At 34.9% G+C, this 24,718-nt stretch overlaps 3 protein-coding genes and 1 long non-coding RNA gene across 6 annotated transcripts; all 4 read right to left on the bottom strand.

Moving 5' to 3' along the window:
• Nucleotides 1-6,300: 6,300 nt before the first annotated feature.
• Nucleotides 6,301-7,282, bottom strand: LOC103328506 (uncharacterized). Its single transcript, XM_008230906.3, has 2 exons — nucleotides 7,107-7,282; nucleotides 6,301-6,974 (listed from the first exon to the last, which is right to left on the bottom strand). The coding sequence occupies exons 1-2, from the start codon at nucleotides 7,237-7,239 to the stop codon at nucleotides 6,583-6,585; spliced, it is 525 nt and encodes a 174-aa protein (XP_008229128.1). The 5' UTR covers nucleotides 7,240-7,282; the 3' UTR covers nucleotides 6,301-6,582.
• Nucleotides 7,283-11,567: 4,285 nt separating this feature from the next.
• Nucleotides 11,568-17,054, bottom strand: LOC103328514 (protein S40-7-like). Of its 3 annotated transcripts, XR_001677586.2 has the most exons (3): nucleotides 16,178-17,054; nucleotides 13,110-13,190; nucleotides 11,568-11,932 (listed from the first exon to the last, which is right to left on the bottom strand). XR_001677586.2 is itself a non-coding variant. In XM_008230913.3 (2 exons), the coding sequence occupies exons 1-2, from the start codon at nucleotides 16,884-16,886 to the stop codon at nucleotides 11,883-11,885; spliced, it is 759 nt and encodes a 252-aa protein (XP_008229135.2). In that variant the 5' UTR covers nucleotides 16,887-17,054; the 3' UTR covers nucleotides 11,568-11,882. The 3 variants fall into 3 exon arrangements, 2 of the variants coding, with proteins under 2 accessions (XP_008229135.2, XP_088900128.1); XM_008230913.3 differs by lacking the exon at nucleotides 13,110-13,190; XM_089044002.1 differs by lacking the exons at nucleotides 11,568-11,932; nucleotides 13,110-13,190 and having other exon boundaries at nucleotides 15,919-17,052.
• Nucleotides 17,055-17,919: 865 nt separating this feature from the next.
• LOC103328904 (uncharacterized) lies at nucleotides 17,920-18,537 on the bottom strand. Its single transcript, XM_008231320.2, has one exon. It carries the CDS (start codon nucleotides 18,535-18,537, stop codon nucleotides 17,920-17,922), a length of 618 nt encoding a protein of 205 aa, XP_008229542.2.
• Nucleotides 18,538-20,802: 2,265 nt separating this feature from the next.
• On the bottom strand, nucleotides 20,803-24,131 carry LOC148921599 (uncharacterized). Its single transcript, XR_016128583.1, has 4 exons — nucleotides 24,038-24,131; nucleotides 23,359-23,428; nucleotides 23,195-23,266; nucleotides 20,803-21,293 (listed from the first exon to the last, which is right to left on the bottom strand). It is a non-coding gene; the product is annotated as an uncharacterized LOC148921599 (long non-coding RNA).
• Between the last annotated feature and the right edge of the window lie 587 nt (nucleotides 24,132-24,718).

Here is a 24,718-nt window from a genome sequence, read left to right as displayed (position 1 = left end):
TTATAGGTAGCTACGTCTCAGCTTTGGATCTCCACCTATCTTTCGGCGTTGGATCTCCACCTACGTTTCGGCGTCGGATCTCCATCACCATTATTTTTACAGTTTTTTTATGTTTGGAATAAGTCAAAAGACTCTTTGGGTCTCCTGTGTAATTTTGATATTAGATCGTTCCGTTATTGTAATGGCTCTTTGTAGCTAATTTGTATTGACCATTTGTGACTAGTGAACTTTTTGACTGAGTTATAAAGGCAATCCTAGAATTTCTAAAAATTAAAAAAAAAAACATTGTAAATTAGCAAAAGGAAAATCTTATAAAAGGTCAAGTAAGCACTGTTGATGAAACAAACAAAAAACCAAGTACGCATTTAGAGTGCGAAATTCAAAAACATCAACATCAATATGGAAAGGAGAAATTAATTAACAAATATATTGAAAGAGAAATTAAAATGGGGATCAAATTGAAAGAAACATAAAACTATAACATCTTTACAAGCAACATATTTCAAGCCATTAGCACCACAGATTCATTATTTTCCTATAAAATATGATAATCAAGTTCAAAGCAAAGTCAAATGTCAGCTATCAAAGACCCAGTCCTGTACGGCAATTAAGGGGACATAAATCTTAAACTGCAGCGTACCTGGAGTGTAAATCTCGTGTGCCATCAAATCCCAATCCTTGCACGCGGACTTGAGAAACAAATTATCTTCTACACGCGTCCAGGTTTATTTGGTCTTTTTGGGTTTGTAATTATTGTACGGTTTGAATTATGACGTTACCAGAAAATAAGAATACAAAAATGAAAATAAAAACTCGGGACCCGGGGAATCAGCTGCTTCTAAGAGTACTTTCAACCATTTGCTATGGCAAATGGTAAAGCCAAGGCAAGAGATGTTACTAGTAAAGTGAATAGTAGTAGCCCTTGCAAAAGTTGGTGTTTCCACCCATTGTCATTACTGATCCAAAGGCAACCACTATTCACATAAAATATGAGGAGATGAATTTGTATAGAGTTTTGGTGTGAGAATGAAGAATATGACCAAGTATTTATTAAAAAAAATTCTGAAATTCTTAGTATTTTTTAGATTTTTTTAGATTTTTTTGATTGTTGGCGTCTATCGCTGATGTCAAGAACAGCAATGTATTCTTGCCTTTGGGCTGGCCTAGTTTGTGACCCATGAGCTGCCAGGCCGTAAAAGCCCTTTGGAACTACAAATTGGGGCTAGGCCCCCTGTTGCCCAGACTTGGGGGGCACCGATGGAGATGCTCATGGGTGGATTATGCAAGTAATTATGAAACCCACTAAAATACTTATGAAACCCGTTTATTAAACGGGTTGTGTCAACCCGTGTAATACCCATAACCTGTTTCTTTGTTTCTTCTTCATCTTCTTCATCTTCTTCATTTTTCCCAATTTTTTAAAATTTTAAAATTTTAAAATTTCTTTTCTCAATCTTTATACATACATAGTGGTAACACGTAATCACAATTTTTTTATAAAAATAAAAAATAAATTTCAAACAACAATTACTTGATTAAATTATCAAAATTAAGATTTTTTATTTGTTTTTTGATGACCTTGTGAATTTGAGATGTGGGTTTTGTTGTTTTTTTTCAAATTTGTTTTTACTTATTGCACAATACTCAATTATGCAAGTAATTTTTTGTATGGGCCATGCAAGTTATCCTTTCTTTTTAATTTTTACCCAATACCCAATTATGCAAGTGATCCTGAAAAGAAAAAAAAAACATAATAAACTTTCTTTGTCTACCGTTTCAACTTTCTATGCTACCACTTATTGACAAAAAAATTGAAAAATATTAGTTGCTACCACACTTATGGGAGAATATAAACTAGAGGAATGCAATCAATTCAAGTCAATTTATTCCAAGGCTTTAGAAAACATTCTTATTTTATTATAATAAGATATCAAATATAGCGATTATGATAATTTGTTAAACAGGTTATTGACAAGTTAACTTGTTTAATAACCTATTTAACATGACCTGAACTCAACACGAGACGCTTATTAAATAGGTCGGGTTTGGGTGGAGCATTCTTGACACATTTGTTATCTTGACATGACATGACAGAAATCATTGCCAGGCCTAATACAAATTCAAACACCATGGTCTTCTTAAGGAGTACAGATTCTTTACAATTTTTTTTAAGAATAAAAGTAAAATTTTATTGATATGCCCATTTACAAGGAAATGACCAAAAGAAAAAACCTGGAAACAGGGAGGGTCAAAGCCAAAAAATGAATACACAACAAGCAACACAAGGCCAGAACAATGAGCCAAAAAAAGGACCAATAAACTAGCTCATTAGACCATCTCCAGCCCTAAAATAATGCAAAACCCATCTCCAGTCATGGGCTAAACAAAATTTTGGCCAAATTTGGAGGGCCACATTTAGCTTAAGCCCTCCAACCGGGTCACATTTAGCCTAGCTTTGGCCTAGGCCAAATTTTTTGTGGGTCCTATGTATGTGCTTTGAAGAAGATAAATTATCAAGTGTGGGCAAGAGCACGAATCATCTCGTGCAAATGCATATCCAACAGCCAACAATAAAAGCGCTGATGTCATCGATATATTTTTAAAAGCCTTTTTAAATGTTTTCAATTTGTGTTGTTTAAGAAAAAATTATAAAAAAATTATTGGTCATGATCATTGGAGGTCAGACTATTGAAACCCAACCATTTTTATTTTATTTTAAATGTGGTCACCTTTTTAATTGTTTTCAATTTGTAAAAAAAATTATAAAAAATTACTGGCCATGACCGTTGGAGGTCAGACCATTGAAACCCACCTTTTTTTTTTTTTTTTTTTTTTGTTTGTAAATAAATGTGGCCACCTTTATAAATGTTTTCAAGTGTTGTTTAAAAAAAATTTAAAAAAATTATTGGTCATGGAATACTGTCTCTAAATAGTAGTTTAATTAAATTAAACAATACATAGTGATGGAATGCATGAGTGTTGTACCATAGTTTTTCTCAAAATAATAAAATATAAATGACCCTAAAATGTAGCCTTGCATGGCTGGAGATGAAAATTTTAGCCATGCACTATTCTTCAAAAAATTAATATTTTGGAGGGCTAAATATTTAGCCCTGGACTACATTTAGCCCTATGACTGGAGATGGCCTTAGAAGCCAAACCATGGGGAGAATAGAGCAATCATACCCTTCAGGAGCGATGCCTAATCGGAACCCAAGACGCTAAGTTGGCAAGGACTCAAGAGGAAGAAAACATCCAAGAGAAATGGCATAACCACTTAGCTACCACTTGATACTCAACCACACACCAGAGTACTATCTCACATCAACCAGGACCTAAGCACCAAACCTCTGTAATTCTCCACCAAGGCTTCTCGTCTCAAAAGTTAAAACCCTAATCCTCACAAAAAAAAAGACATTCATGACAGTGAGATATATCCACATATCTAAAACGGATCTTTATAGAAAGAGACCTCTGCCAAATCTAAACAAAATCTAGAGGCACGACTGAGAAAAAACTCGATATTGATGAGTAGTTTTAAAAATGCTATCAATATATATTGTCCAATTCTTTTTATATGTTTTTGTTCAAGCCTTTTTATGAGGCCTTATTACTAATTTTGTACAAGGCCTCTAAAATTTCATAGCCGCCCCAGGTTGGAAGTACCATCTATATCAACTTTTATTTTGTTGAGAAATTATGAGATTACATTTATAATTCAATAATAAAAAATCACTAGACACAAAGGGCCATTACAATAACATACCGATCTAACATCAAAATTAAGTTGGGGCTCCTTCATTGACGATCACACATGATCGAAGAAACTCTGGCATATGCATCCCAATTAAGAGTGTAAACTCAGAACAACCAAAAGAGATAAACCTTGAAAAAACCAAGCCATAACAATATAAATAAAACTCTCACATAAGAGCGGTGGAAAACTCTCATAAAGGATATGTGAAAACTCTCGCAAAAGGAGAGTTGAAAACTACACAAAAAACCCAAAGAGTCTCTGTGATTTATTCCAAACATGAAGAAATCGCAAAAAGGATGGTCGTAAAAATATGACACCGAAACGCAAGTGGAGATTCGACGTCGAGATGGATCCGCCTGTGATAAGTGGAGGAAAATCATAACAAAACAAAAGAAAAATAGGGAAAACCTTATGTCTATGAAAATGGGGAAACAGGGGAGAATGGAGGAAAGGACAAGGGGCGTGGGGAGGAAGAGAGGAGGGGAGCAGGGAGGAAGAACAATGGCTTCCTCCCTCCATCAAAGTGAAAACGGTTCTAGAGTGTTTTTTGAAAGAAAGGAGGCTAGGATTTTCAGGAGAGTTTATATCAACTTTTATTTAAGCACTAATCAACCATGCAAATCTTATGATTCTATAGATGATATACAAATAATATTTGATCGGATGGATATAGTGCCAAAGAGAAAAGAAGGGGATATTGAAGGGGAGGATGAAAGAAGAAAACTCGTCAACCTATTTTTTAGGCCATCTCCAATCATAGGGCTAAATGTAGTCTAGAGCTATAAATTTAGCCATCCAAAATATTAATTTTTTAAAGAAAAATGTAGGGTTAAATTTTTTCATCTCCAGCCATGCATGGCTATATTTTAGGGCCTTTCATATTTTATTATTTTGATAAAAAAAAAAAACTATAGTACAACATTCATACATTCCACAATTATGTATTGTTTAATTTAATTAAACTACTATTTAGAGACAATATTGCATATATGACACGTGTACGTTATATATATATATATATTTATTTATTTATAAACAAAAAAAAATTTAAAACATTTAAAAAGGTTTTAAATAAATAAAAAGTAACTTTTCAATCAATGATTCTAACCTTCAACGGTTAGAAACCAATTATATATATTTTACAAAAAAAGAATTTAAAAACATTTAAAGAGGTTATTAAAATATAATAAAAAAAGCTAATGGTTAGCTGATGTTATCAATGACATCAACGCGCCTTTAATATTGGCTATTGGATATGCAGTTACACAAGATGTTTCGTGCTCTTACCCACGCGTGATCCACGCCTTTAATATTGGCTATTGGAAAGCACATGTGTTGGGCCCACAAAAAATTTGCTTAGGCCAAATATGGCTAAGGGCCAAATATGATCAAATTTTTTTAGTCAATGATTGGAGATGAATTTTGCATTATTTTAAGGGGCATATGGCCATGATCGGAGATGGCCTTAAGTTATTCACTCAGGGAATACTAGTAATCTTCTCAACCTTCTCTTTGTACTTTCTTCTTTTTTCTAATGACATGTGTCACTTTCCTTACACTAAAAACAATGTAATTAATGCATCAAATAAGATAACATTTGTTTCCAAATTTACCCTTACTTTTTGTATTGATTTTAATGTTTCCTTAAATTTATTATCCAAATTTGTTACAACTTTCTTATCACCTTGTTAAAAAAATTAAATAAGAAAAAACATTAGTTTTTTCTTTCTTTTCTGAAAGGCTCCAACAAATAAGACTTACCTAGAAAAGCGTCTTTTGCCTATATAAAAAAAGGATATATCTTTTGTGGATTTTTTTTAGGTCATTATTGTGTTTTTTTTAACAAAAAAAAAACATTTTTCCTCTAAAAAAATAGACATTTTCTTTTAAGAATTTTTTTTTAAAATTTTTAATTTTTTACATATGGTAAGAGAGTTGTAAAAAAAAAGAGAGGATAAATTGAAGGACAATACATTTAATAAGGGTAAACTCGGAAAACAAAAGGTGGTTTGTTTGATGTATTAATGTTATTATTTTAAGTGTATAGAAAGTGACACATATCATGAGAAAAATAGATAAAATCCAAAAGAGAAAGTTGGAGAGAATACTGTTAGCATCCCTCATTTAGTAAATAGGACTGAGGGGTTCACATATATTTATTGCTTGACAAGACCAATGCGAGGAATGAACTGTCTATCTAATCGATTTGTGGATTGTCCCACACCTTACCCGCTCTACGAATTTATTCTGCAAGATTGAATCCCGTTTTTCACCGTAGGGGATTTTTTATTTATAGGAAGCTGCACCGTACGGATTTTTGGAACCGTGGCAAAAGTTTTACCTTCATCTTCTTGTGTACCAAATAGAGATCCACAGTTTTCATTTGTAAATTTTTGTTGGGTTTTTTTTAGAGGGATACAATTTTTATACTTGGTAAGCCCAAACATGGCGACAGAAAAGTTAGGTGTAATTGTAACTAAGGATTTTGAAAGTTTGGTGTTGAACCTTCGGAAGTGGGTGAATCTGTCACAAGAAAGCTCAGAGACATCAAAAGTAACTTATTTATACAAAATAGAAGAACAACAATTTATATAGCTATATGTATACATTTAAACTATATATTGAAGAAAGATAACAGTACTAGTCTGCTTAATTATACTTAATTAGCAGTACTACTTGTCTAATATTTGGTTTAAAACCCAGGAGAAAAAAAAAACACAATAAAACCACTCCCCCACAAGCTATATAGTGGACAAACAAAAGCAAAGTAAAAACATATAGAGAACTGCTGAGCTTATGCCATGCTAGCTTCACACACAAGATACTTAAGGTATGCCAATGATAGGGATGAAGGGAACGTAATAGCTTGAGGGTGCCAAGCCCCACTCTGGAGGCACAGGCAGATTAACGGTCTTCGATGAGCCGAACTTGTTCATGGCTTTGCAAGCTGCCTCTTTTATGTTCAAAGGGCATGATGTGGTGAAACCAAGAGGAGTTGAAATGGTGTAGGAGTTAGGCTCTTGGGTCTTGACAATCTCAGAAGCCATGAATTTCCTTGAAGCATAGAGCTGGTCTGGCCCTCCAAGAATCCTGGCAAGGCAGTTCATAGGAGATTTTGAGTTGCCTAATGGGAGCTTAGTCTCAAATGAACCATCTTTTTCTGTTGTTGCCATTGCCAATTTTTTCACTTGACCACACTTCACCAAAACCTTAATTCCTGAACCATAAAAAAAAACAAAAAAAAAACAAAAACCACATTTTGTACACACTTAGGGTTCTTGAACATAAAAATTTAAAAAGAAAGAAACAAATATATATAGAGGGAGGAACATTAAGGAAAAAAAAGAACCTGAGAAATCAGTATTTTGATGGCAGTCATGGCAAGTGACCTTGGCCTTCACAACTTGGCATGTGGAGAGCTGAATGTTCGCAAGAGCCAGAGCAAAGAGAAGTGTTGTTGGGAGCACCCAGGAAAGCGCCATGGAAGCAAATTACTCACAGAAACAGAAGGCAAACTTTTTTGAGGAAAAGATGGCTATGTTGAAGCTTATAAAGAGAAGATGTGAACAAGGCCCATTAAATGAATGGCCAGTTTAGTAGTTGGTCTGACTGAAGGTTCTTTAAATTTTACTTGTCCAGAATTTATGGGCATGTGACTTTCTTTTACATTTTCCTGGTCACCCTGCTGAAGCTGCCCTCTGCATCAGATACACAGATGTAACATATCTAATGGCTAGTTAGTTAATATCTGTCAGAACAAAAAATAATAATAATATAGGTACATTGTGCATTTTGTCCTGTACTGTATGTTATTTTAGCAATTTCTATATTATTGCTCCCATTCTCAATCGAAAAGCTTTAATTATTATGTTGTTTTGGCGCTTTTATTTTTATTTTTATTTAATACAAGCGATTAAAAGAGTTGGATTTACACAAATATTCGTTAGGTGCTTGGAAGTTTTGAATCGATCTGCGCATATGAATGGAAGAAAAAGAATTCAACCAACTGAGCTATACCCACTGACTCTCTCTCCTTTTCTTTGCTATCTCATTCTCTTCAAATCTCATCCATGAAAGCTAACTTGAGCATAATAATAAATAATTCTTTTGAAAGCTAACCTCAATAACCCAATGAGCTAGGAGTTCTTTTTTCGGTAAATAAACAATTGCAAAATACCAACTTGGCTAGGAACTAATTTCTTAACCTCAACCAAAAAGGACCCATCCCATCCAATTAAGCTAACAAACTTTCTTAAACATAATCTAAAGTCAAACGAAGAAGGGACAAGCTTTTAAAAATAAAGAGCGACTGTATATATTTCTGATCCAAAGTCTTGCTTTAACTAAAAAGATTGAGAGTCTTATTCCATTGTAAACAATAATTTCAATGAGAAAAGTGCACTGCTAGATTCTTCTTAAATAAAATTAAACCGTTAACATTTGAAAACTGAGAAAAGGAAAGCTAGAGAAAATGAAAGGGATAGAAAAAGAGAGCATCCCTTTATATTCACCAATAAAGAACATTAGCAGCTAACAGAATCCGGCCATATGTGACAATGGTTAGTTTGGAGGAAGGTAAAAAAACAAGAGATATTTAGTTATATACTCATTCTTAACACTAATAATATAGATAAACTCTACATAATTTAATTTTTACAAACAAACCCAAAAAAAAATCCAAAAAATGATATCTGACCTTATTGAATTTAATTTTGATTATTAAATTACTTTGATGCCCTATTGAGTGTTTTGGGTTTTTTATATGAGGTTTTGGAGGTGGGCTTGTTTTAATAAATTGATGGTAATTTTGTAATTTATAAGAAGTTAAAAGCCTCTTTTTTATGTTGTAAATGGACTTTGGGTGTGTTTCTATAGTTTATTTTTTATTTTTTATTTTTAATAATTTGATTTTCTATATTGGGTATAATAGTGACTCTCCCAAAAAAATAGTAAACACCCATATTCACTGATTTCAATCCACTTGGATTGTCAGTAGGATCCACATATTTTTATTAAAAAAAAAAAAATTTGAACTCACAATTCCAAAGTAACCAAAAAGACCAAAGCATCATACATTAATATATATATATAATGATACTTTTTTTTTTCTTTTGGTAATCTACAAATTAATTGAAAGATCCATTGAACTTAATAGAGAATAATTCAAATTTTTTTTATATATTATATGGAGAATAAGTAGTCACAAATCTAGAGAAATGGGTGAAAATGACTCTTAGGCTTGAAGGACTTGTGTAAAAAATAATAATACGTATACTAAATTTTCAGAAAATTGATCTAAAACATAAAAAAAATAAATGTAAACTTGAAGAGAAAACCTGCAAATATTAGAAGTATCATAAAAGATATTAATATATAATATTTTTAATATAAAAATGAGGTGGGGCTCAAAACCACACTGGTCCCCTAGTGGCTCTGCCCTTAACCACATACCAATATAAATTTCAACATCTACCTAATTCCAAGCATCAATTCGATTTTAGCACAACAAACAGGGGAAGTGAAATTAAATACAGAAGAAAGAACATTAACTTTACTGCAGGAAGGTTGTTGATTATTGCTTTCTTAATATTTATGTATCTTCTGAAAATCGTACCCAATCCGCTGGTTCATGCATTAAGTCTGTCTTCCTTCAAAATTAAGTCTGTAAGGAAAAATTTAGCTGCCTCCCCATCAACTACTGCCTGTGTCCTACATTGTCTTCTAGATTTTTAATGGCTTTGAGCTCTCTAAACTTTCAAAACATTTATTAAAGCCAGTTCTTGTGAGTTCACCTCTCCAACTGGGACTTGACACACACTATGTTGGATTGTTGTTCAATTTAACAAGTCCAAAGTCCCAATAATAAGTTCGTCAAACATCGAACATACATTAGTCCAATTTAATTAAAATAATCCAATCAAGTCTAGTCCAACGTATCTAGGAAATAATGTATTAGTCGAATTGTAACACCTTTTATGTTTATTAGAATATTAGTTGGGCATTTGGTAATCTCCTTGTTTATGATTATTGTTTTCATGTTACAAGTGCAAGACACACCGAAAAATACGTGCAGAGGAGCACAAACATAAATGGGGGACAACCAAGATTTTTCCTGTCAATTAGATCAAGAATGTAACTTATAGAGTTGTGACTGGTGTGAAGTCCTAAAAGGCCAACCAAACAACCCGAAGATCTTTGCCTCCAAAGTAATTAACTTGTCTGGGGAATAGGTCCTAGCTTAGGGCAAGTGGCCATGGGAATTGGGTTTGTGGTGTCCCTCCATTAGCTGGTTCTTCAAGATTGGGTCCCTTGGGTCAAGATATATCTCATTAAATGACCCACAATTTTTGGGTCACATGATCTCCCCAGGATAGAGCAAGCATATTCATGGTTTTTTTTTTTTTTTTTTTCTTTTCTTTTCTTTGGTTTTCCAGGGTCGGGCTATCCATGGACCATGTCAATATATTTTTAACCAGGTGTCAAGATATTTTTATTTTATGGCATGTGATGCCATAAATGTGGTTCAGAATTTTAACCTGGGAGCTCTAAGTTATGATACTGTCAGGGTGGCTAATCGATACATTTTACGTGTGTACAAGTGTCCAAATTTTTTAGACGGAAAATACCCTTAAATTTTTAAATAATTCATGACTTATGAAAATAACATTACAAGCAAAGCAAGTTTTCATATTCTAAAAACGTTGTATTATAGTTTCATTATATAAACGCTGTTAACGCTTAGTTGAGTTGTACATTACAATCACTCACTAAGATATGCTATTAAAGCTTTGATATGATGCTTGCGGGAAATGAATCTACCTCTTGCTGATAGCGGCTTAAAACTTTTGGATCTGATATTTTCTAGCATTGTAACTTTTATGCATTATATATGTACTAATAACCGAAAAATCGGTTTTTCTCCAGTACTGCACTTAGTGCAAACACCCTTTCACATTGTCCAACTAGTATATTGTAGCACAAGTCTCCGAACTAGTACATTTACCCGTCCAAGTACATACTCTACCACTAAAAATATAAACCTTAACTGTTCGCACTTAATGCGATGAAGCAGCGAAGAAAAAATGCTAATAAAACGTCATATAAAAGATACTCTTGTATAGCTCACAGGCTAACACTAATATATCAAATAATAGAGTGATTAGTGCAGATGTCATGTCTAGATTAGAGACGTAACCTGCACTTGGCATGCATAATAGGAAACAAAAATTAAATGAACAACGAATTCGGCGATGATGAATATTGCCGCCCCATTTTCTTGTTGTGGCAAGAAAGATTATTTATTAGGGAGGTTAGATGTCCTTCTCCGCACAAGATGAGTGTGTTTGTTTCAAGTTTTAGGGGTACAATGCCACCCGTGATATCCATGCATATTCCTCCTATCATTCTCTTTAATAATTGCACTTTCAACTTGCAGGTATATGTATATCCGTATTGACGACTTATCGGGTTCTAAGTTGGAATGAGACTGAGCTAGAATTCTAAGAAGAGTGAGGGGCCAAGGCCACTTTTGGCCTAGTTTTCGCTTCTCCCTTGCTAACTTGGTCACCAGTTCAGCGCGAATAAGTTCACCGAAAAAAACAGAAAGAAGACAATTCCATGCATGCTATACCTAATAGTTCACCCAGCCATTTATCATTCCAATGCACAACGGCATTCGGTCCCAAATCCCAGAATTAAACATTATATATACTGCAGCACATAAAGGTAGCTAGAAATAACTGAAGTTGGCGCCGAAAGGAGAGTAGGTTATTGCATGTTAAGTTGTCTAAGCTAGTGTAAAGTATTGCAGTTAATGAACCAGACATTTGATTTGTCAATCAGTAAGAGGAGAACCACATTTACTCATTTAACTGAAATAAGATACAATTTACTCATTTAACTGGTTTTCAAGCACTTTTTTTTTTTTTTTTTTTTTTTGACAAACTGGTACTTGAATGAAACTAGGGTGTAAACAAAGCACCAAATACAAACAAGCAGGAGTCCAATGACTGGGGACTACAGGCAGATGAAACATCAAAAGTGGACATAGCTTTGGATACAAATTGGGAAGAAAGAGACGCTGCTTCAAAAAGCCTTATGTCGTCACAAACCAACCAGCATCAGTCTAACCATTTTGCGGCGGTGGGCATGGTAGACCATCCTTGTTTAGAATGCCTGTCAGAGAGGAACCCTAAATTAGTCTAAACCCTAAATTGTTTAGCACTTGAGCACTATATATATAATTTAATCAAAATACAATTTACTCATTTAACTGTAATAAGATAAATAGACTAACACAATTGTACCTATAAACAACAAAAATTCACAATGTTAATCAAATGGCTAAACATTATACAATTATGAAAGTTTTTTTTTCCAGGATGATCCTTAATGATGATGAACTATAAATGAACTGTTCGAATCATTAAATGACATGGTAAACTGTGGCTAAAAATTGTACAATTATGATTTTTTTTTTCTAGGATGATCATTAATGATGAACTATAAATGAACTGTTCGAATCATTAAATGACATGATAAATTAAGCTCGAATGAGTAAGTATCCATGTATTAACTTAATTCTAACTAGTTCGTTTGAACATAAGGAAACGCCAAAAAAAACACTCTAGTTGCTCTCTCCTGTGAGTCCCAAAGAAAAACTCCACAGAGGGGGGAGGAGGAAGACGCGTCATTGCCTCTCCTTCCCTCCTCTCTCCTCACTTGTTTCTTTTGGTATTAACTTACTAACTAATTAGTGCTTGAATGGTATGTATATAAAGAATAAAGTTTTGTCCCATTCTTTGCAGCATGTCTAACACCAATTTCTCGAAGGAGTCTTGTTCATCTTATTCGGAAGGATGTCTTTTAACTGGTTGTATTTTACTCTTGTTCATGGATTGTATTTGCAAGACTCTGATCAAGAACATTGTTCGTGACGGCCAAGCTAGCTAGGCCATAATGCAAATGCTCAAGTCAAGTTAAAAATCAAAGCCCAGAGAAGGCCAAACAGCCTAACAAGGCCAAGCAAATATGCCAGACCCAAAACAGAAACAACAAGGACAGCACCTCAAAGAAGCTAATGGGCAAAACTAAACAACACATAGGAAAGGTAATTAAATCAGTAAACTAGGAAGATTCCAGAGGATAGAGAGATAGAAGAGGGCTTAATTGTTGAAGGTACAAAGCCGGCATCTGATGGCTGTAAAGATAGACTTCTTGCTCACCAGACTCGGTTAATTTACCGGTGAATTACTGTGAACTGTAAATTTACCCCTAAAGATTCATTCACTTAATTCGGACGAAAATAGCTTAATGATCTTGCAACTTAAAAGATCTAGCTCAAAGGCACAACCTTTTCATGCATGTTGCAAAGCATTTGATCTATTTCTCCTTCAGACTTCATGTCACAGCAAAAGATCCAAACAATTACAACCTGTGCAATAATTGTATATTTAGTTTACCTAATAAACTCTAATATAGCTCAGGAAAGAAATCCCCCGTCCACTGAACAAATGGAACCCCCTAACTCCGATGCTGATTCCAAGACCTCCAAACTTAGAATAACAATTTCAATCTAGATCTAGAACTCATCTAATGGCCCAGAATCCATTCTGCTTCAGCTCAAAGATAATGACAAAACATGAAAGTCCCACATGAACATGTACAACAAAACCCTTCTGAAGCACACAATTAATAAAATGCAGAAGATAAGATATTATTCAGCACAAAAGATAAATAAAGATCCAATCCCCCCATAACTTTTCCTGCACCAGATTTCAGAATGAAGCATGAAAATTCTGTAACACAGCTCGAATCAATTATCAGTCATCATTTTTAACAGTTCGTGCTAAACATAACTAACAGGACAAATCATGAATTGAAAACACTGCAACATTAGGCCCCCCAACATTGTCCTCACACCAAACTCTTTCAGAATCTTTTCCTAGTACATGCCTAAGGCCCCCCACTATGCCTAACAAAACAAAGTGATTGCATAAAAGACACATTATACCCTCACTTTGAAATGACCCCAGCTGCTCACTCCACTCAGGATTAAAGGCTTCAAGACACTGTAAAGGAACGAAATGATTATCTCCCTCAAAACCAGTTCAAACTCTTAAATTATCTCCATGCACCGACTCTTTCAAGTGTACAACCTACTATGTTCCAAATTCCAATATACCTTAGATAATCATCTTGATATTCAAACATGAAGGTCTAAGCTCAGGAAGAGAACTGCAACTTTGGTTCAGCCTTGCAGATTTATCCTCAAAACCCTCATAAATTTCACAATAATAGTTAGAGGTTCAGAGCAGTCCCAGGCCTCTGGCCATAATCTCATCTTCGGAGAAATCCTTACGAAAGACAATTTTGGTAATGCATTTTCAGAAAATCACTTACAGAATATAATTAATGACATTAAAATTGCCTCCAAGCTAACAAATCTGTTTAAAAAACAAATAGTTTCTCAAATATTGAGTTTGGCAGGCCCACCCACCACAGTACTGCATATTACAAAGTTTCCAGCTGGCCAAGCTGAATATATGATGAAAATATGAGGATATTCCAGAAGAGGCATCTCAACAAAAAGTAATATGTATTATGCGTTAAAAACGTTTAACTAAGTAATAATCATTGGCATCAGTCATATGACTCATACTGCAAAACTACCATATCTTGCAGCTACTTCAAATTCTCCAATAAGTTTGATATGCATAAGAAGCTATCAATGGATTGTCTGCAAAAGGCCATGATCTAAAAACCTTGTAAAAGAGTGGTATCGAGAACACAAAAACAGAAGATGAAGTGCGAACTTTCTCCCAAATTTGTGGTGAAATCAAGGGCACAATACAAACAGGTGAAGCGTGAACCTCTTCCCCAAATTTCTATTCTTTCTTTCTTTTGTTTTTCTAAATCACGGTTTCATTAAGATTAATATTCTCTTATAAAAAAATTAAAATTAATATGCACATACTCTTATTTCCTTCCTTTCCCACTTTATTTCTTTTTAATGGACCCAACTTTCAAGTCATCCATCTGCCCTACCAGGTCATTAATATAATAAAAATGACTGAACAATCCAAACTCAACCCCAGTAAGTTAAAACAATATCCTCAAATATAGTATGGTAATTTCAGATAAAGTGCTTGTGGATACTACCATAAAGCAAATACCAGTGAATCTACAGGAAAAAGCGTATCCTATTAGAAATATCACCTACGAGGAGCAAATGAGTTTTAAAAATAAAAACACAAACAAATAATTGGTTCTTGGTCAATTATAAAGTCTTTAGACCTCTATTTTAGAAAGATCACAAAAAATTCAGTATGCTAATTTAGCACTATGATGTGACAGGGCATAATCCAGTTAGTAGTCACACCTATTTTCTAATTCAATTCTAATTCTTTAAATCTCCGCTTTAAAAATATTTGAAAACGCTCATTGCCCTTAATTGGAATTATGACAGGCGGCAGGGCACACCCAGTTGGAAATGACACCACTTCCTTCTGTAAAGAGGAAATATCAAATTCACATCCTTCTCCATCCCTTTCCAAAATGCAATAACCAACCAAAAAAATGGAATAAATGACATTTAGGGAATATCTATGCAATGCAATTCATTCTAATTCACTTTCTAATCTGTTCATGCTAGTACCTTCTAAGCATTATCGTGGAGTGAAACTAACCACAGCATGCAACTCACAGAGAAAAGGAAGAGAGAAAATTCTAGATATTTTGCGACCAAAATGTTTTTTAGTGGTTAACAAAAAGATTCATTGTTGACAAGCCACGAGTAATACATTGATACCATTCTTCAGACTTATTTTAAAGAATACACACTATCAGTTCATTGTCAAAAGTTAAGGGAGTGAACGACGGAGAACTCAATCCTAATGAGTGAAACTTTCGTTTCATCATCACTGAACACAAACAGTATCATCATCATCTTAAGCTAACATAAGTCATACATAAAACAATTTTTATGTATTTTTGGCCCATAAAACACTTGTGTTAAGCAAACGACAATTAGTTTTCTTATTGCAGCCTATTGATGTTGATGAACTAATTCTCCTTTGTCAAAGTTAATATATGTCAAAGTTTTTGGTTTTATGAGTGAACCCTCTGCTTTAGCAACAGCCATAAACAATAAGCAAAACAACTTTAGAATACCATGCCTCTGCCTTCATTACCTCAGAAACTAGAACATGAATTAAAAAAATTAAAAAATTACTCAATAATCACTCTATTTCTTCCAAGATATACTAAACTTCCCTGAAATTACTCAACACTTTAATCAACCACTTGAATATTGGCAACTAATTTAACATTGAAAAAACAACAAAGGAACAAACTCTGAAATTCTTTTCCCAAATAAAAGAGAGGAAAAGTTATAAAGAGTTCGTCCTCAATCAAGAAAACCTGTTTGCCGCCACACCGCATTGCGAACCCGCCTGAGATCTCTGCCCTTCAATGTTCTCCCCACGCCTTCCAGCACCGAACACGCGAGCATCGGCGTGTGGGACGAGCTCCTGGCCACAATCTCATGCGGCGGCAGCATCTCGCCTTCTCCTTCGTCGTCATCATGGTCATCGTCCACGGCGTCAAATTTGCGGTGCTTCCTCATCGCATTGGCCAACACCGGGACGTTCAACGGCGCCGACTGGTGGTACTTCACAGAGGACAAAGGCGGGTAGTTAAACCGATCGTGAGGCGGCTTCGGAATCGCCGGGATTAGCTGCGAGGGCGAGGACGACGCGGAGGATGAGACCGAGGACTTGTGGTAGAAATGGGAGTGGGGTCGGTGATTGGAAGAGGAGGGCTCTCGTTCCGGGAGAGCGGCGAGGATGCCGAAGCTCTCTGGTTGAGAAAAGCCCTTGTGATGGTGGTGGTGGTGGTGATGGCTACGGTGGCGCGGGGTTGAGGAGGTAGAAGAAGAAGGGGTTGAGTGGTAACTGGGTTCGGCGGCGACGTCGTTGCTCCAGAAGACATCGTCCTCGTTGAGCTCGTCGCCGATGGAGGTGGCGGGGCTAGGGTTATTGGGCAGCGCGTGGGGATACGCGCCGAGGAAGCGTTCGGAGGGTGTGGTCGATTTCTTGGGGCGGAGGCGGGTCGGGTTGGGTATGTCCATGTGGGTCAGGGTCGGGTCAGTAAAAGTTGGAGCAACGGAGGTGGTGTTGTGCTTTTGTCACCAGAGGGAGCGAGGTTGGGGTTTGAAAGGGAGAGGTGGGGGAGCGAGAGAAGGGAAGGGAGTCGGGAGAGAGAGTGAGAGGATTCTTATAAATATTTATTGACCTATCTGCACACGGTTTTGTGATTGTGAGGGGTTTTTTTAAAAGGTAATAGGTAGTTGTGTTTCATAAAGATAGAGTTTATTATTAATTTTAATTTTTTTAATATAAAAAAGTATGAATTTATTGCATTATTCTTATTCAATTAATAATTTTAATATTTGGATTAACTAAGAATATGGTATTTTGAATGTTTCAATATTTTCTATCTTTTACTTTATATATATAGATAAAATAATTAAATTTTTCATTAATTACAATAAAAATAAAAGATTTTAGCTAGGGAGTGACATGGCTTCAACCCGCACAAATTAAGGGAATTTTCAAAATATATGAAAACTATACCAAAAAAGATCGTTATTTAATTTTAAATTTATAAGATATGCCAATAATATTTTAAAGGATTTACGGGTTGAAGGTCTTATACCAAAACTCAAAATTAGATGCTACTTACAATGATATAAAATTTATCATTTTGTTTGAGTCGTCTCCATGTACACTTCATGACAATTAACTCAAAATTATGAATTTAGTGAACAAATTATGCTGTGAGTCTTAATAATGATATATAATTGCACATAACCGTATATAAAAATTAACAAAATTATATATCATTTTTCACTCCATAATTCAACAAGTCTTAACTTCTCCTTTAAAATTATATACCATTTAAAACCTGAAAATCTTTTTGTTTTTGTTTTTTTTTTTTATAAAAGGTAAGTAGTAAAAGTTCATTGAAATTGTGAAAGGTTACAGACTTGAGCGAACAAACGTGGCCTCATTAAAACCTTGCTTCGGAAAACCCAATTGGGACAAAACCTAGGACGAAAGAAAAAGAGTGTCACATGCTCCATAATGGCTACAAACAAAATATCATGACAACTCTAGATTATTAGCGTTAGCTTGAAGAAACACATTGAACCATGGCGGACCCTCTTCAAGCCAAATGTCTATGGACACACTACCTAAAGTAAACTTAGCAAGTCTATCAGCCACAGTATTACGCAATATGGGAGCAAATACAAAAGAAAGAGATTCAAAGTTTCTAGATAACATGTGGATGTCATTGATAATCCCCCCTGCAGCCTCAAAAGCCTCAGTGCCAGAGATGATGTCGTTAATGGCATTCTTCGCATTTGTCTCAACAACTAATGAATTGTAACTGGCCTCCCATGCAAACTGAAGGCCTTTCCGAATTGCTAAGAGTTCGGTAATCTTGGCAGAGAAACATCCAGTGATAGGGATTGAAATAGCACCCAAAAGATCTCCATGCACATTTCTTACAACTGCCCCCAATCCACACTTCCAAACGGAAGTACTACAAGCACCATCTACATTCAGTTTCAACTTACCAGGAGGGGGAGGACACCAATGAGTAGAAGAGGGAGAGTGAGTATGCACAGATGCAGTGTTGATGGAGATAAATTCAACTGAAAGACGATGGGCAGTAGCATACAAGTCATCAGGGTGACGTCCCTTTTGGCCATGCATTTGTGCATTTCGATCAAGCCAAATAAGCCAAGAAAGGTAAGCAAAAACCTCCAAGTCAAAGTTCAAGCCCACTGAAAATTACATGGCACCAAAGATCTGCAAAAGTAGGTTCATGCCAAATGTTAATCACTACACTAAGAAAGGAAAGTTTCCAAATCCTTTTCACCTCACGACAGCCCCATAAAGCATGAATAGTGATTTCCTGAGAGCCATGGCATTGAGGGCAGCAACTATCATCTCCAATATGTCTACAGGTAAGGGCCCAATGACAAGGTAAAGCATTTTGTAAGGCCCTCCATAGAAAAAGCTTAACTTTATTAGGAAGGAACTCTTAGCCTCCAAACTTGTTTCCACATTGAACTCGAACTTCATGCTCCACTACCTTGACCAACAGTAGAGCCACGAATATTCAAACCAATATCTCTTGAATGGTGTAGCCCAATCCAGTATCCACTACGAACTGAATACTGACCATTAGAAGTATAGTGCCAACTGAATACTGACCATTAGAAGTATAGTGCCATAGAAATTTGTCGTAGTGGGACGAGAGAGAATAGGAATGGGTAAAATAGCTTCAGCATCTTTGTCCAAAAAATGTGCCCTTATATACGTTGAATATCCCAAAAACCACCACTTATTAATTCATAGACACGTGTGTTCAGAGGAAAGGATGGTGGTGAAATAGTTTGAAAAGTGGTGGGCAATAATCAGCAAGACAACCAAATAATGCTCTTGCCCAGTTTAACGGTATTAACACAAAAAAAATAAATATATAATATTAAGTTTCATAACCATGTTAAATAATCACCCAACATTATTAAAAACTTTATTGCCAAAATAAATATAGGAATTGAAAAAAGTGTGATCATTAGGCAAAATCTGGAAAATTAATTTCAACAAAGAAAAAATAAAATTTATTGTTTTATTTTGAAACAATATATGCATGTGCACGTAAAATAGAATAGGCATTTTTTGTATACCAATGTGTATGCAATCAAGAAGGCATTTTTTCTTCTTCCATGAATTGGCATTTCTAGATTAAATAAAACAATAAACAGACAATACAAACTCTGATTTCTAAAGAACAAAAAGACCATGTAGATAAGATCATGAAATAGATTTCCATTTTCCATTTCCATTTCCATTTCTAGTTATTTATTTATTTATTTAAAATTTGACAAAACTAAACAAGTGGAAAATGATAAGTTTATGTATTGTCTCATTTCACAAAATTCAAACTAAGTTAATTTCTTGGAATCACATTTAGTTATAGCAATGCTCACACTTGCATAAGATAAAGTATTAATTGGTAGCACTTATCCCGCGATATATGATATTGGACCCTTAATATGTTGATTCCATCATAACTCCCGCTTGAAATTAGTGTAAATCTCTAGTCCATAAATAAGATAAGCTTTGGACAAGATCGTTAGTGCAATATATATAGAGTGTTGCTATTTCCACCTCCCTATTCCATTTCCCCACCCACTTTATTTTCCCACCCACCATGTAAATTTGAAAAAACATAAGAATAATACTAGTCTTACCACATTTTTTATACCACATGATGTGACGGCTGATGTATACATACCACATCATGTAAAATACTAGGTTCTGTTTTTCTAATTTTATTTATTAAAATACATTTCATTCATTTAATTGATATGGCATATGATATGGACATGCCACATTATGTGGTATAGAAATGTGGGATAATAATGTGATAAGTGTAGCATTACTCAAAACATAATCCTATCTTTTCACCCACCATTATTCCTAAAATACCCTTTAATTATTATTTTCTTTTTGTCAAACATAATAATTTAAAAGATAAAAAAAAGAAGCTTAATGGAACTTAACAATTAACTCCTGCAATCGTTATTCTTCTTTTCTTTTTTCTTCTTTCTTTCTCTGCAGTTTCTCCACCCAATTGTATAGGTTTTTTTTTCCCTCTTCCTTACTAAGTTTGGTTGGTTTTGGTGGTGGCTTGAGAAAATTCAGGGTTGGGACCTACGAATTGAAGGGTACATAGTCTCATTGTTGAGTTGGAGGGTTTGTTGGGAGTAGGCCTCGTCCCCGGCCCGCCCAAAATTTATGGGCTTGGGCGGGCGGGCGGCTCAAACACGTAAAAGAATATTAGCGGGCGGGCGGGCTGGGCTTTTCAATAATTCAAAGCCCAGGCCCGAATCATAGGTCGGGCCTTAATGGGCCTTATCGGGCCGGGCCGATCAAGCCCAATTGGGCCGGGCCGAAATGGGCTTACTATTTAAAAAGTCAAATATATAAAATTCATTTCATTCTTGCTAAAGTATGAAGCTTACAAAATGTCTTACAAATCTTATATCCTTCCAAAACAAAAAGGTCTTACAAAATCACAATCTAATCACAATCAAATTAGAGTCACTAACAATCTAATCAAAAACTTCATTGCAAGGCAAACACTCAAAAGCATAATAAAGTCCGAAAGTCCATTACTACAACAAACATCCCATGCTTGCAAAATAAAATATAATCCTATTACATAACATTTCAACTTTGAATGGTCTCATTTTCAGATTCACCAACAATCTCAACTTCACTGTCTGCCATCCAATCTGGTCTTGATGCTCTTATGTTCATTAATTCTTCAGCTTGTTGCTCATCTACTGCTGCATCTTGCTTTCTTGAATCTGCCAAGGCCCAATCTTTCAAGCAAATTAAAGCTTCTATTGTACTCGGACTCAAACTGGCCCTTTTCTCTGATACAACTCTACCACCTGCACTAAAACATGATTCTGATGCTACAGTAGAAGCTGGAACAGTTAGCAAATCTCTAGCCATGAGGGAAACAATAGGGTATGTTAATTTATTGTTTTTCCACCAATCCAAAAGACTAAATTGATTATCATCAACTACTTCTATTGTTGGTAAATCAAGATAAAACTGTAATTCAGAAGTGTTAGTGGAAGAAGAAGAAGAAGAATATAGCCTTTTTCTTTTCAAGCCTTCAATCGAAAAATTTCTCATTATAGGGACAGATATAGGACCAGAAGTTTGACTCAAAGTAGTAGAAGTTGCAACATTTTGCACATTTTGAACCACATCAGGAATTACATTCTTCTTGTAGATATCAAATAACTGAAATAACAAAGTCTTTAAAGCTAAAATTTTTGAGTCAATGGTTAATTGATCAATACCTATCATGTTCAACCATTCAGCAATTGCAAATAATTTAAACCTAGGGTCCATAATAGTAGCTAAGCAAAAAACCATAGGAAACTCTTTCCAATATTTATCAAATTTTATTTTCATTGCAGTCAAAGCATCCTTAAGAACAGAAAATTCAGAATATGCAGCAAATGATCCATGAATATCTATTAAACAATTTATAACACGACTTGAAGTAGGATAATACACACCAGAAAATATCTTAGTTGAAGAATAAAAAATTTGTAAAAACCCACTAACAAGTTGTGCTATTGTCCAATCTTCTTCACTAGGTACATGTAAATGACAGAAACGTGATTCATTTACCTTTTGAACATACCTATGCAAAGGGGCTTTATATTTTATAGCAACATGTAAAAGCTCATATGTTGAATTCCATCTATGAGGCACATCAATATCTATATTTTTCTTTCCCATATGGAAATCACTACAACATTTAACCCAAATTTCATGTCTCTTGTTAGATGAATTCATGCTACGAACAATATCAGTAATTTTTTCAATAGAAGGAGATAAAACTTTAAGTCCATCTTGCACAATCAAATTCAATATATGACAACAACATCGTACATGAAACAACTTTTCATGCACAGAATCCAACAAAAGAGTTGATGGAAGTATACTTGCAGTTGAATCATTATTTGATGCATTATCTAATGATAAAGTAAATACTTTGTTGTGAATGTTCCAAGATAACAATTCATCAAATATATGAGTTGCAAGTGACTCTCCGGTGTGTGGGTACTCAATCATTTTAAAGCAAATTATCCTCTTATTCAAACACCAATCTTTATCGATAAAATGTGCAGTAAGTGACATATAACCCATTTTTTGTCGTGATGACCAAACATCAGAAGTTAAACAGATTTTTGAATCAAGTTGGGCAAAAACAGCAAGCAAATTAATCCTTTCTTTATCAAATTTTTTTAGCACATCCCTTTTACATGTAGAGGCTGAAATTCCTTTATATTGAGGACAAAATGCACGCTGAATCAAGCCTTTAAAATCATGACTTTCAACAAATTTAAATGGCAGCTCAGCTCTAATAATAAAATCCACAAGTTCTTTTCGAGCAATATCATGATCATAAACAAAATTAGTCAAATTTCCAGCAGCATCAACATTTAATAACATTTGACCTGGATTTACCCTAGCTTGTGCATCTTCATGTCTTTTTAAATGACGAGATAAATGACTAGTGCCACTACTAGAATTACCAACCAACAAAGTATTACAAATAACACACTTAGCCTTAATTACTGGTTTACCATTTTCAATTTTGTTAACCTTTTCAAAAAAAGACCAAACTTTACTTGTTAATCTAGATGCACTAGGTGACTCTGAAGGGGGATTGAAATCATTTGTACTTTCAATTTCAGTCAAAGGTGACGCACTAGAAGAATCCATTTTGATGATATTACGAAACTAAAGATAAAATGGAAGATGTTACTTGATTTTCCAGCAGAGCACAAGCTTTACTTTTGCAGCACAAGCACAAGCTTTACTTTTGCAGCACTAACTCCTGCAAAATAAACTAAGAACTCATTAATAATCAAAGTTCAGCACAAAAACAGAAAGATATATTAACAAACTAAAACAATTAATATTCCTTACCTTTTTCCACCAACAACCATAGAAAATGAAAAAAGGCCTTGCAATCTTCAAAAAAGCAAGACACAAACTCCTGCAATAAAAATGAAAATAAATATTTCATCAATAGTTATCTCAAACAAGCTAAATGTAGACGAAAACAAATAATACATAAATTTGATTTCATAAGAAAACAGATAATACATAAATTTAACAGAGATGAGAAATTAAAATGCTCTACAAAGAAAAGATATATTAAAATGCTCTGAAACTTGACTGAGATTGTGATCCATCAAAGCTACTTTACATTTTAGTGTTCTGATATGGTTTTTTGGGAGGGCTTATTGCTATTGGGTTTCAGGCCTCAAATATATAAATATAATTTATATCTATACAAATCTGGAAAAGGAACCATATCATAACCAAATGAACAGAAACTTCAATTTACACACACAAGTAGAATTTCCAGATGCAATCAACAAAACCAAATTAAGCATAAAAAGTCATAAAGCCAAAGCAAATCATCACAAACTAAGAGCTAAACATAAAAACAATAACAATAAAAGAAATACATGAACTTCTATACAGCAAACAAATTTTAGCAAAAGGATAGAGATGAACTTCTCATAATCTCAGTTTCTCTTGCACTCAAATAAGATCAAAGAGAGAGATCTTAGCTACAAGAAGAAATTCAGATGGATACCTGAATTATTGGACTTGGATCGTTGTTTTCGATCTGCAATTTTAGTTTCTCTCAGACTTGGATCTACAAGACTGAATGAGGAGAGAGAGAGCCGAAGAGAAATGAAGAGGTTGAGAATCGAGAAAGCCAAAGAGAAATGAAGAGGAAGACAGAGCTGAAGAGGAAGCCAGAGCTGAAGAGGAAGAGAGAGACTCAGGCAAGAGTGTGGATGCGGCGCTAGGTTTAGAATTTGGAGAAATGAAGAGGAAGACAGAGCCGAAGAGGAAGAGAGAGACGAGGCAAGGCAAGAGTGGGTGCGGCGCTAGGTTTAGAATTTGGAGAAATGAAAAGGAAGACAGAGCCGAAGAGGAAGAGAGAGACTGCAAGAGTGGGTGCGGCGCTAGGTTTAGAATTTGGAGAAATGAAGAGGAAGACAGAGCCGAAGAGGAAGACAGAGACGCAGCAGGCAAGGCAAGAGCCAAGAGTAGTAGTGGGTGCGGCGCTAGCTAGGTTTAGAATTTGGAGACTGATCTGAAAATTTTCTTTTTATATAGAGGTATTGTATTGGGCTGTCTGACCTAAATGGCTATTGGGCCTTTTCCTCTTATTTATTTATTTTTTTCCAGAAACAAGCACAACCTAGTAACAGCTATATTATATAAAGGCAATATATACGGGCCTAACGGGCGGGCTTTTGTGGCG

The sequence above is a fragment of the Prunus mume genome, linkage group LG1, assembly GCF_029339155.1.
Source record: "Prunus mume cultivar Tortuosa linkage group LG1, ASM2933915v1, whole genome shotgun sequence".
In the NCBI taxonomy this organism is placed as follows: Eukaryota; Viridiplantae; Streptophyta; class Magnoliopsida; order Rosales; family Rosaceae; genus Prunus; species Prunus mume.
This window is presented reverse-complemented; position numbering and strand designations above follow the sequence as displayed.